The sequence below is a fragment of the Kogia breviceps genome, chromosome 2, assembly GCF_026419965.1.
Source record: "Kogia breviceps isolate mKogBre1 chromosome 2, mKogBre1 haplotype 1, whole genome shotgun sequence".
Taxonomy (NCBI): domain Eukaryota; kingdom Metazoa; phylum Chordata; class Mammalia; order Artiodactyla; family Physeteridae; genus Kogia; species Kogia breviceps.
In genome coordinates this window covers 63,052,416-63,065,284 of record NC_081311.1, presented here as the reverse complement: position 1 = coordinate 63,065,284, position 12,869 = coordinate 63,052,416, and the positions used below count along the sequence as shown (strand labels likewise).

Genomic DNA, 12,869 nt, shown 5'->3' with positions numbered 1-12,869 from the left:
AGAGAGCCAGAAGGTTCCCGTTGCCAGCCTGTCTGCTCTGAGCGGTGCCTGGTTTCCTGGCCAGGGCAGCGCTGGAGGGGAGCGTGGGCCAAACCTCTCCTGGTGCAGACGGGGAAACGGAGGGCCATGGGGGAGGAACTGGCCCAAGCCGCCTCCTAATCTGGTGGCTGGGCCTGCCTTGCCATCCCTTCTCCAGGAGGAGGGTCTTGGAGGCCAAGAGGGAGCCCGGACGTGGCCCAGAACTGCCAAGGCCTGGACATGATGCCCTAAGTAGATGAGGATGATCACTAGGGAGGTTCTGATCGGGACGCCAGTGAGAGGGGGGAGGGAGGTGGAGGTGGAGCTGGTGGGATCTGCAGTTACAAAGAGGTTTGAAACTTATTTCCTAGTTTTGAAACTTATTTCTTAGCCCTTGCATATGACAGGGCTTGGGTCTTTGCCCTAAACAGTTCACTGGGTGGAAAAATAGGGGTTCTTTTAACTCTTCCCTGGGGAGAGGGCTGAAGGTATGGGGGCTAGACCAGTCCCAGGAATCCCAGGGCTTCCATGTCTGGTAGAGGAGAGCTGGTGTGTGCGGTGAGAATCCTTTCAGGTGTGTGCGTGGAGGGTGGTCACCAGGCAGTGGGAGGGGTCTGCTCCTCCTAAGGCTGTGTGCTGAAGTTTCTCCTCGTCCTCATGTCAGTGGTGGGAGGTGGACTGGCTTCCATCGAACATTTTCGTCCAGAGGTGGGAAATGAATATCTTGCTTGCTCTGCAAGGCCAGACCAGAGGCCCAGGGGACTTGCAGTTGGGACTACGAAAGAATGCTCCAAGTGGGCCCCCAGGGCAGGAGCAGGGCTCGAGTGGCCTGAGGTAATAGAGCCTAGTGTATAAGAGCCACGCAGAGCTGGGCGGCTGTTCTAGTGCTGTCTCTTACTTGCTGGGTGACTCTGGGCAAGTTACTTAACCATTCTGAACCTCTGTTTCCTCATCCATGAGATGAGTCTAATATTAGTGCCTATCTCATAGGGTTGTCGTAAAGATGAATTAAGATGTGTAAATGTAAGTGGCAGGTACTGTTATTAATAGCAGTGGTAACAAGACTGTTCATAAAGGGCGGAATGTAGAGAAGTGTGTTTCAACTCAGTAAGCCATTACGAGTGTCCCCACACAAAATATGTTATATCTTGAGAGAGGGAGCTCCCTGTCACTGGAGGCATCCAAGCAAATGTCAGAGGTCCCCTGACTGGGGATGTTGTCAGGGTATTGAAGCCTCAGACTGGGGCAGGCATGACCATCTTGAAAGGGAGGGGTGGGCTGGAAGTTAGTACCTTGCAGCCCAGCCTTATGCTGTGCACATCATTCTGGAACCTGCATCCCTCATATGAGGCACTGAGGTCTGGCGGCCACAGGGACCCAGTGGGTGATGAGGCAGGGAATGCCAGATTCTGAAGAATCCTCCTGTGTAGTGGGTTCACCAAGTCCCAGAACGGGGGAGGCTGTGATCAAGTGACCCAGTGTCGGGGGCGGGAGAGTGGTAGCTGAATGGAGTCTCCTGCCCCCCGGTCTGGAGAATTCTCCTCTGCCAGGCTGTTTGCAGAGCTGTGATGGGCAGAGAGAAACAGAGCAGCTACAGCCCTTAGTGAGCCTGGGTTTGTGTGAGTTTGGCCTGGATGAAGCACAGGTTGTCTGACTTGTGCTGTGAGGGTCTCTTGCTTTGCTTGGCCCAGGGGGGCTTCGGTGGGGTGGCAACAGTGCCCTTGGGTATCAGGGGTACAGAAGTTGGGATGGGATGCATGGGCGTGGGGCTTGGCAGAGAGTCTCTCTTGGCAGCCGAGCTGTAGTACTTTGGGGGGAATGCCCTGGGCCCTCCCATCCTGCAGCCCTGTGTACCCTGGAAGACGGCTTCCTTTGGGGGGCTCTGCGGGTCTGCAGTAGCAGAGGCCCTTCGACTTGGCCACCACTTATGCAGGTTTGGCTCAGCCTCTGCCCACGAGCCTGAGTGCCTCTCCAGCACCACCCTGCCCTTCCTGCTTCCACACCGGTGCCTGGGTCCCCTACCAGCTGTGCCCTTTCCAGCTCAAGTAGGTTTCTTTTGCTACCCTGTCAGTTTCTCCCTTCTTCCGATGCACTGATTACCCTTCCGCTGGCCGTGGAGGTCGAGCGGAGACTGCGAGTCCCAGGGTGACCATATGACTCAGGCCGGACCAACCACAGTCTCCCTTGGGCTGTTCCAGATGGGACTGCAAGGAAAGCCTGCTTGTCTGTGGTGTCAGAGCAGAGATGTGCCTCTAAGAACATAGCCTTGTCCTGGAGAATGAAGCTGATGCAGAGCGGCCCATGAGGAGGGTGGAGAGGGAGCCGAGGGCACTGGGCCTCTCACTTCCAGTGCCTGCACCTGCCATGGTTTGTCCAGGGGCCAACACGCTCCCCTTTGGTCCAAGGGGGTTCAAGTTGAATTTCTGCCCCTTACAACCGAGAGCCTGATGGATACCTGTCCCTCAGGTATATCCGCCAGTGCGCCAAGCCCAACAATTTGGTCACCCTCTGCTCCTCTGTGGGCCCCTCCATCCAGACAATGAGCAACTCACAGCCAAAGGCTGGGCCTTACTTATCTGTTTCTCCCTGCCCTGGGCACATGGCAGGTGCAAAAGTAAAAAAAAAAAAAGGGAAAGCGCTTTAAATGAAAGGACGTGTGCTTAATATAGAGTTTGACATTGTCATTTTAGTAAGCAGACCAGAGCTCTTGCAGACAACTGAGTGTCACCTGATAAAATGGTTACCTTGGGAAGCCCCAAACTTACTCGGGTAATGCTGGCTATTTTCCCTAGAACGTTTTTTGGCCTCCTGATTGGAGCAGAGGCCATCTTGGATTTGATCCAAAACAGTGTTTGGAGTTTGATGGAGAGACATAGCAGCAAAGGACAGGAAGAAGATGGGCTGCTGCTGGGAGTTTGGTGTTGTGTGCTCAGGAAGCCTTGAAGGGGGTTCCCTAAGAAGCCAGCTCAAAACAGGCTGAGGTGGGACAGTTGGTGGAATTTTGTTGCGCACAGTAGTGGCTGCTTTAAAAAGAGGCAGCTCCTATTCACATGGGAAGGTTTATAAAAATGGTTCCTTCATTCCCTGTTTTGTGTTCACAGCTGCGTTCCCAGTGTCTGGCGCAGGGTTGGTATGTAGTAGGCACTCCATAGGTATTTGTCGAAGGAGTGAAGGAATTCAACAAGTATATATTTTTTAAGGATTGCCTCCTATTTTCCAGGCACCATGATGTGTGTCTCTTACTGCTTTATAGAGCTGATGTGTGGGCGGTAGGTAGGGGACCTATACCACGTCTATTCACACACATCCAGGTTATATGTTTCATTGGCCCCTGTGAATATTGCCTTCATTGGGACCTAATAACATGTTGGCTGGGCTTGGCCAAGGTTATATTTTTATGTTTTTATTTCCAAGGCCAACACTTGATTTTTTTTTTTTTTTTAAGGGCCCGTTTTGATGCAGGCGAAAAATTAGAGTAAAAACAGAGCACGCACTCCTGGGGCACTGTCCTGGCTTGTTTATCATCAGCAAACATGAGCTGCCCTGCCTGGTGTGTATGCACACGTGCTTTAAATCTGAAATAACAGTGCTTTGTACTGGAGTTGGGGTCCAGTGCCCACCTTAGGTAGGGACAGTTAACCTTTACTGATAGGACTTTCCCTTCTTGTCTGTCTGTAGGTAAAGGCAAATCCGCAGGATAGTGATAGGACTTTGGGGTGCTTTGGTGTGTGTGCCTAGTCCTTGTGACAGTGACCTGCCATCTTAAGCACTGGAACCCTTTGTTTAAATGAAATGTTATGTGGAACCCCGTGAGCGTGCAACACAGTGGAAGTGGATCTGCTCTGCTTGCAATGGGCATGGGAGCCCTTGCTTGGCCCCCTGACACCCCCTCCCATGTCCCTGCTGGCATCCCAGGGCCCCCCAAGCCCCTAGAGGAAGAGTCTGTACTCGTGTCGTCGCACTCGTTTGCAGTCGCACAAGCTCACCCGTTCTGCCGTGCTCACATCTCTTCTCTCTCCCCCTCTTTCCTCCTGCTTGCCGTGCCCCTGGCTCAGGCGGGCCTCATCCGCACAGACAGCACTGACTACTTCATTGAACCCCTGGAGCGGGGGCAGCAGGAGACGGAGGCCAGCGGGAGGATGCACGTGGTGTACCGCCGGGAAGTCGTCCAGCAGGCGTGGACAGAGCCTCTCGGGGACCTTCACAATGAAGGTAGGCTGTGGGCGGGGCCCCGAGCTCTACCTCCGTCCACACCTCGGGGGTGTTCTTAGGTAACTTCCGGCCTGAACTTCTTAACTCCTGGCCTCAGTCTTCTCAGCTGTGTAATGGGACTGGGCCATGTAGACCAACTACACCAGCAGAGAAATGCCACTGGGTTTTAGGGGCCACCATAACAGGCTGGAGTTGGGGGCCAGAAGGGTACTTGAGTCCACTGAACTGTAGTCCTTGGGACTCCAGAGTCTCTGAGGGGCTCAGTGTTGCTTTGCAAGGCTGTTTCTCTGCCAAGGCAGAAGGTGGAATGGCTGCAGTTAGCTCTTCCCCCTGAGAATCATCTCAGCCCCTGGGAGCCACGGGAAGGAGGTTCTCAGGGCACTTGTAGGGACACTGCCTGGGGTCAGGCCACCAGGGTCAGCTCTGTGTCCAACAGACCATTTAAAAATCCTACCTCCACCACTGTCTGCTGTGTGACCCCCAATAAGTTGCTTAACATCTCTGAGCGTCTTTTTCTAATCTGTAAAGTGGGGGCGATCATTGTTACCTCTAAGGCTGTGTGCATTATAGTGTGTATAGAAATCCCCGCGTGGAGCTTAGCACGTAGTAGGTGTTTGATGAATGGTTGCTCTTATCATGGTCTTGTTATTAAGGTAACTGCTGCCATGTTAGGGTGAGAGCCCTGAGAGGGGCGTCTCTGTACCCCAGTGACCAGCACCGGGGCCTGCACACCATCCTGCACACCTACTCAGGACGCGTGGTTGAGTGAATGAAGGAGTGGATGCGACCTGTGCTGGTCCTGGGCCCGTGCCGACTTCATAGGCTGACTGAGCTTTGTCTCGAAGCCCCTTTGGCCACTAGGATATGAGACCCTGGGTGAAATCTGGCCATGAGTGACCACACCCTCCTGCCTGGGCCCTGGCAGGGTTGGGCCCAGTGTGGAGGAATGCCTGGAAACCAGTTGTCCCCACATAGAATGCCTCCTCTGAAGCCCCAGCTGCTCTCCCGCTGTTGCTCGTAGTGATGCTGCACTCACGTTGCGATGGTGGAGGCCTCTGCAGGCCTGGCGGCGGTGGGGGTTGGGGAAGCTGAGGACTGGGCAGAGCCTCGGGGGGCTGGGGAGGGTTTCAGGAGCAGGTGGTGACCATTCCCACCACCAGGGCTGGGAGGAATGACAAGTCTCCCTCGGGCTCCATTTTATCTGAGGCCAGCTCTGAATCAAAAGACCATAAATCCTCCCTTCTGGGGAGAGACCTTGGGGAAGTCCTACTCCAGGGCTGTGAGCCTGGAACCAACCACACAGTCCACCACCATGGTCATCGGCTGGGAGGCCGAGACCGCTGAGCTCAGGGTGGGGTTCAGGCCCCGAATGCTGCTTTGACTCCTTTTCATCAGGCTGCCCAGCTGAACCTCCTGTGGGTCTGTGGGTGGTGTCATGCCCTTGGCCCATGTGGGTCCTTCCTTAGAAAGACAAGGGTGATAGGGGACTTTCTTGAAAACCTGTGACTCACTCACTCTGTTAATTTAAAGCCAGCATTGCCTCTGAGCCCAGTTGGTGAAGTGTTTCTGGATGCGGCTATCTCCATTTAACATCTCCGTTAAGATGAAAGGTTTGACCTTGGAGGCTGTGCCCTGGACGTTCCCATTCTCCCAGTGCTGTCCTTTCCTCAGTTCAGCTCTGTAGCCGCCTCCCCACCATCCAGGTCCCTGGGACCTGGATGCCAACAGGCCGTATGTGCCAGTTGCCAGAGTTCTGGCTCCTCGGCTGGGGGCCGGGGCGGCCAGGTGCCAGGGCAGCTTATCCCCTGGCCAGGCTGGGGCTTAAGGCTGCTGCTGCTTTTTTTTAATCGAGAGAAAATCCATTTTAACACATTCAATTCAGTTTGTTTTTTTTTTTTTTTTTTTTTTTTTTTTACTATATTCACAATTTTGTGGGACCATCAGCATTATCTAATCCTAGAACACTTCCATCACTCCCATAAAAAACCTGATACCCATGAATTAGCTGTCACTCCCGTTTTCCTGTCCTCAACCCCCTTGGCAACCACCAATCGATCTTCTCTCTCTAGAGATTTGTCTCTTCTGGACATCCCCTATATATGGAATCATGCAGTCTGTGGCCTTTGTGACTGGCTTTCTTTCACTTAGCATGTAGGGTTCATCCGTGCTGGAGCATGTATCAGTACTTTACTCCTTTTTATGGCAGGGTAATAGTCCATCCTGTGGAGAGACTACATTTTGTTTATCTGTTCTTCTGTTGGTGGACATTTGGGTTGTTTCCATTTTTTGGCTATTATGATAATGCTGCTATGAACATTGTTGTACAAGGTTTTGTGTGAACATATGTTTTCAATTCTTTTGCATATATACCTAAGAGTGGATTGCTAGGTCCTATGACTACACTGTGTTTAACTTTTGGGGGAACTGCCAAACAGTTTTTCGAAACAGCTGCACCATTTTACATTCTCATGGGGCTTCTTGGGTGGCCTCATTGAAAGTTCCCCGTGACCTGCTGCCCTCACCTCTCCTCGCTTTGAGGATTCCCTATATCTGGCCCGAAGGATGAGAGACACATAAAAGAGGGTGTGAGTGGAACATCTCCAAGGTCCATAGTTGATGTCAGCAGGCCCTCCCCAATGCCCGTTACTGTTTTTGTTGAGAGAGAAACCTGGGTGGACCTGGTTAGGGTGTGATAATGGGGAGTGGCAGGTCTGGGTTTACATTCTGGCCTTTTGCCATGAACTTGCTGTATGACCTGAGATGAGTCAGGTAACCTCTCTGAGCCTCCCTTTGACAGGCCTGGCAGGGAGAGCTGTGAGGGGTCAAGTTCCCCGTTTCACTTGCAGTGCTGAAACCTCCGGGCACTGCTTATGTGTTGGGAGTGGCTGTTATGATTCTACTCACTCCATGGAGAGAGCCCTTGCCCCTCCTCCTCCCCTCCTGGGGGTCTTCTCCCCTCCCAGGAATTTGTCTCTGGGCTGCTGCACTCACTGTTGGACTCAGACATCAGGGCCACCAGGAGCTCTGGTGCAGTGTCATCTGCAGAGAGAGAGGCATTGGCCTCGGGGGCAGTGAGGGTGGACACCAGCCTGAACCCTGCTCACCAGGGCTGAACAATGGTTCAGAGGGCTGGCTGCCCATTTCTGGTTTCTCCACTAGGCCAGTGGCCATACATTTTCCCAACTCTTTTTTTTTTTTCCATAAATTTATTCATTTTTGGCTGTGTTTGGGTCTTTGTTGCTGCGCGTGGGCTTTCTCTAGTTGCAGCGAGCAGGGGCTACTCTTTGTTGCGGTGTGTGGGCTTCTCATCACGGTGGCTTCTCTTGTTGCGGAGCACGGGCTCTAGGCATGTGGGCTTCAGTAGTTGTGGCTCACGGGCTTAGTTGCTCCACGGCATGTGGGATCTTCCCTGGCCAGGGCTCGAACCCACGTCCCCTGCATTGGCAGGCGGATTCTTAACCACTGTGCCACCAGGGAAGCCCGGCATGTGGACTCTTAGTTGTGGCATGCAGACTCTTAGTTGCGGCATGCATGTGGGATCTAGTTCCCCAACCAGGGATTGAACCCGGCCCCCCTGTATTGGGAGCGCAGCGTCTTACCCACTGGACCACCAGGGAAGTCCCCATTTTCCCAACTCTTAAATCTAGTGCTTTCCTTCCTTTGCACGGTAGCACTACTAACCAAAGGGAAAACAGAAACAGTAACATGGAGCCCTGTGGTTCCCTATTGCCCTGTGCTCAGAGTTCAGTCCCTGAAGTACCCATGTGCATGGAGGCTTAGAGGCAGAACTTGGGTGTCCGTTGATTCATTCCTGAGGGTCACGCACACTGTGGGCGGCATCTCCTTATACTCACAGTGGATCCTGCAGGTGCAGCTCCCTCTGCTTGGGGCCCTGTGTTCCCCATGCTCCAGCAGGTTGTCTCCTGCTCCCCGCCAGCCAGTTCAGATATGCCCTTCTCCAGAAGCCTTCCCCAGCTCCCCTGTCCCGGTGTGGGTCTCAGTGTGGAAGCCTGCCCTAGTCAGTCCTACTATAGCCCTTGACGTTACTTTATGGATACCATCTGGTTTCTTATCTGTCACCTGCACTAGGCAGGGGGACTCAAGGACAGGGCCCTGCCTTCATCACCCACCCACCCTCAACCCTTCTAGGAAGTCTGGGGACCCTCCTGCAGCCACACCTCTGGGTACGTGCTGGGATTGTAGTGGTGGCATCTTTACAGCCTCAGCCCCTGGCCCAGTCTTGGGGGTGGGGGTGGGGTTCTCAAATAACAGTGGATAAATGAATAGTCTTAGAAATCAGTGCACAAGTATCAGAGCTTCAGGGTAGGATGGCAGGAAAGTCATTAAGTTCAGTTGAAGTTTTCTTGAGGGACCCCAGCTTCCTGTCCTGCTTTCATAGCTTTCCCTATGGTGTCCTCATGCACCCTCACTCCACTGCCCCAACAGATGTTGCTCCAGTCCTTATTCAGGCTATGGTGTAAACGACTGATAACTGCTTGAGGTGTTACCTTTCTTAGTAGCAGTATGTTTCAAAGCAAGGCCTTTGGATTCAGACAGACATGGACACACTACTTTGAACCTTGGTTTGTTTGCCTGTATAATGGGGTCGATAACCTGACAGAGTTGTTGTAAGGACTGGATTGGATTGGATTAGATTAAGGGTCAGAAACTGAGATCCATGGGCCAAATGTGGCCTACCACTTGTTTTTGTAAATAAAGTTTTATCGGGACCTAGATAGACTCACTTGTTTACGTATTGTCTGTAGCTGCTTTTATGCTCCAACAGTTGAATTGAAGAGCTGAGACGGAGACCAGAAGGCCCACAAAACCTAAAATATTTACTGTCTGATCCTTTACAGAAAAAGTTCGACAGCGCCTAGATAACATCATACAAGTTAATAAATGCTGGTTAAAGAAATAAATATTTTGCTTTTATCCAAAAGGCCAAAGCTGTGAGGGTGAAATTTGAAGTTGCTGGCAGTGATTGGGAGGGATTTGAGGGGCACAGGGCATGCTCCAGGGGTCCCTAAAATGCCCCGCATAAGCCACAGTAACATCACAATTTTTTTCCTTTATTAAGATGTTTACACCCAGTGCCACCTTTGATTTTTACAGCAAGCCTGGTGGGGCAAGAGATCAAGGATTATCCCTCCCCATGTCACAGCAGGGGAGGGGAGCCTGGAGCAGCGGCGGGGCTTGGGCTAGGATGCACAGGGAGATGGGACCGAGTAGGAACTGGAACCCGGGCCAGTTCTCGCCTCTCTGCTCTTCATTGCCTCAGAGACTCTCCGCGTCCTCACGCCAGGGAAAGGGCTCACGCCCACCAGTTACCTGGTATGGCACAAACCCTCATGCTGCCTTGGCTTTCAGAGGCAGGGAAAGGGGCACACGTGACGGGGGTGGAGTCATGGTGACAGTCCCTTATGTGGGTTTGACCTCGGTCTCTTCCCGTCCTGGTTCCAGCTTTTGGCCTGGGTGACCTTCCCAACCTGCTGGGCCTGGTGGGGGACCGGCTGGGAGAAGCAGAGCGGAAGCGGCGACATGCCAAGCCGGGCAGCTACAGCATGGAGGTGCTGCTGGTGGTGGACGACTCGGTGGTGCGCTTCCATGGAAAGGAACACGTGCAGAACTACGTCCTCACCCTCATGAACATCGTGAGTGTCCCCGAGTCCCGGGGCTGGGGGCAGGGGCTGGGGTGGGGGCCACCGGCGCTGGTCTGATGGACAGTTTCTCCTGGGCCTGATGTTTTCTGGGTAGACTCCGGGAAGTCACTGCCTGCTCCTCAGTCCAGCTGGACGGAGATTTCCATGGTGAGATGGGCCTGAGCAGTCATGACGTCCATCCCAGGCCTCAGCCTGGTTTCAGCTGTGCATGCCTGTGCTGAGGTGCCTACAGGCAAACCAGAGCCCATGGCCAGTGGCTTCTGGGCTTGGACACATTCAGAGCCTGGGTCAGGCATGGTCGGGGTCCTCCCTTGCCTCAGAGTTGAAGGGACTTCCCTGAGGTTCATCATCTGGAGAAAAGGCCCAATCCCAGGCTGGGGAGACTGGCTAGTGAGCTGTCCGTCTGCTAGGGGGGATCCCAGGCCCCCAGGGTGGGCCTTGGGTGTTCACAGAGGTCAGATGGGCAGGGAAAAGGAGGGTCATGGGCGGATTTTGAGACTGTGAAGCAGAGAGGCCATGCACTGTCCTAAGTGGGTGGTCACTGCTCAGCTGCCACTGGAGGCTCTCATGCTGAGATGCAGGGGTCTTGTCACAGAAAGGCCAGTTTTTTAAAGAAAAGTTAGAAATGCAGACAGTTTTATTTTTTTAAAAAAACTTTTTATATATGAAAAATTTAAATTGAGGTATCTAAGTGAAACACCCAATTTTTTAAAATGCTAAAATAAAAAAACCCACTGTGAATGCTGAATAAAACCTATTTACACACCACATTTGGCCTGTGGGCTACAGTTGGGCACCTCTGACCTAAAGGGGCAGAGACGAGGGAGACCAGGGAAAAGGAGGGTGAAAGCGTCAGGGGTGGGCTTGCAATGTTTCTCTTCCGGCAAGAAGCCTTTGTCAGAGGCGCCTGCGGCTGTGGCTCTGGGAGGATGGGGACCGGTCTAGGCGCAAGTGGGACCTACGGTGGAAACTGTTCAGGCCTCGGCCGGATGCTGGGGAGACCAGGCAGGACCTCAGGCTCTCCTTTATGAAGCCAGGTGGAGGGGTGACGTGGGGGTCAGGCCCCAGCTCAGAATACTAGGGTGCTGCGGAGTTCAGGCAGGAGGAGGCAAGCACCCCATCAACAGGAGACAACAGGGCAGGGCCTTCAGCTTGGAGTCTGCAGGAGACCCAGCTCGACGGCTCATCATAAACATTCACCCGGAGCATAAGAGCTGAGAAGGAAGATATATATACACAGTGGGACCTCTTTGTTTTTTATTTTATTTAAAAAAATTTTTTATTGGAGTATAGTTGATTTACAATGTTATGTTAGTTTCAGGTGTATAGCAAAGTGAATCAGTTATACGTGTACAAATATCCACTCTTTTTTAGATTCTTTTCCCACATAGGCCATCACAGAGTATTGAGTAGAGTTCCCTGTGCTATACAGTAGGTCCTTATTAGTTATCTATTTTATATATAGTAGTGTATATATGTCAATCCCATTCTCCCAATTTATCCCTGCCTCCCCCTTCCCCGCTGGTAACCATAAGTTTGTTTTCTACATCTGTGACTCAATTTCTGTTTTGTAAATAAGTTCTTTTGTACCAGGTGGGGCCTCTTTAGAAAGCCAAAGTTTCCAGCCCCTGCATGGGCCTCCACTGGCCTTAAGGTTAGGGCCCTCTGACCTGAGGCCTGTAAGAAAGTTGGCTGGATGCATCCTCATGCAGACCAAAAGGTGATGGCAGGTGGGCCAGGGCTGCGATAGGATCAACTTACACTCAGTCTAACATGCAAGGTTCTTGGAGGCTGTGACGGATGTGCAGCCAATCATAATGATCACAGTACTGTGTGGGGAGGAACGTTAGTGGATTGGCCAAGAGTGTGGTCTATGAAATCAACCAGACTGGCTCTGCCCCTTCCTGTCTTTTGACCTTGGGGGCAAGTCAAAACCCCAAAATACCAACCCTCTCGAGTGTCCCTTTTTTGGGTGCTTCAGGTCTTATCTGTGGCATGTGGCTTCTTTCATTGCGACGCATGGACTTCTGTCTAGTTGTGGCGTGTGGGCTCTAGCGCACACGGGCTCTGTAGTTGCGGCACGCGGGCTCTCTAGTTGATGCGCACGGGCTTAGTTGCCCTGCGGCATGTGGGATCTTAGTTCCCCGACCAGGGGTCGAACCTGCGTCCCCTGCATTGGAAGGTGGATTCTTTACCACTGGACCACCAGGGAAGTCCCTCCCCACTTTTAAAACAGCATTACCTGGGGACTTCCCTGGTGGTCCAGTGGTTGGGACTTCACTTTCCAGTGCAGGTGGTGTGGGTTCGATCCCTGTTCGGGGAGCTAATATCCCACATGACTCGTGGCCAAAAAACCAAAACATAAAACAGAAGCAATATTGTAACAAACTCAATAAAGACTTTAAAAATGGTCCACGTTAAAAACAAAAACAAAAATAAAAAACCAAGAAAACAAAATAAAACAAAAAAACCCCAGCACTACCAATACTTACTACGCAAGGGTTTGGGGAGATTAAATGAGGCGCATAGCACATAGCGTGGTACCTCGCATGTCATAAGCTCCCAGTAAGTGGTTGGTGATATAATATGGCTTTCATGAGGGAAGTGGTAACACATTTCTGGGAACTAAACCGTTGATGAGCAGAAGTGTCAACTCCAGGGTCATGCCAATCCCCCTGGCAATGTAAATAAATAAAATAAATAAAATAGCATGATGCTGCCTATACTGTCTGGGGTCCATAATCCAGCCACATGGGAGGCAAGGTGGCTCTTCGGAGGGCATGCAGCCAGCCCCTTGTAAGCTGTGTGACCTTAGGCAGGGGACCTGTATTCTTCGGAATGTGTAGCTTGTAAGTGATGGAAAACGAATTCAAACTAGGTTAAGAAAAACAGGGCTAAAAGAAATGGGCCAGGTTGTGGAAGGGACAGGATGGAGCTGGTTTTAAGTGTAATTGGTACTAGAGGCTTACATGGACT

General features: G+C 52.2%; 1 protein-coding gene across 4 annotated transcripts in view; it reads left to right on the top strand.

Moving 5' to 3' along the window:
- Positions 1 to 12,869, top strand: part of ADAMTS14 (ADAM metallopeptidase with thrombospondin type 1 motif 14) — a 92,316-nt gene that overhangs the window by 21,018 nt on the left and 58,429 nt on the right. For all 4 annotated transcript variants that reach the window (XM_067025444.1, XM_067025446.1, XM_067025447.1 and 1 more), the window contains 2 exons: positions 4,074 to 4,230; positions 9,694 to 9,884. In XM_067025444.1, the coding sequence (XP_066881545.1) occupies positions 4,074 to 4,230; positions 9,694 to 9,884 (348 nt within the window). The remainder of the gene's footprint in view (positions 1 to 4,073; positions 4,231 to 9,693; positions 9,885 to 12,869) is intronic.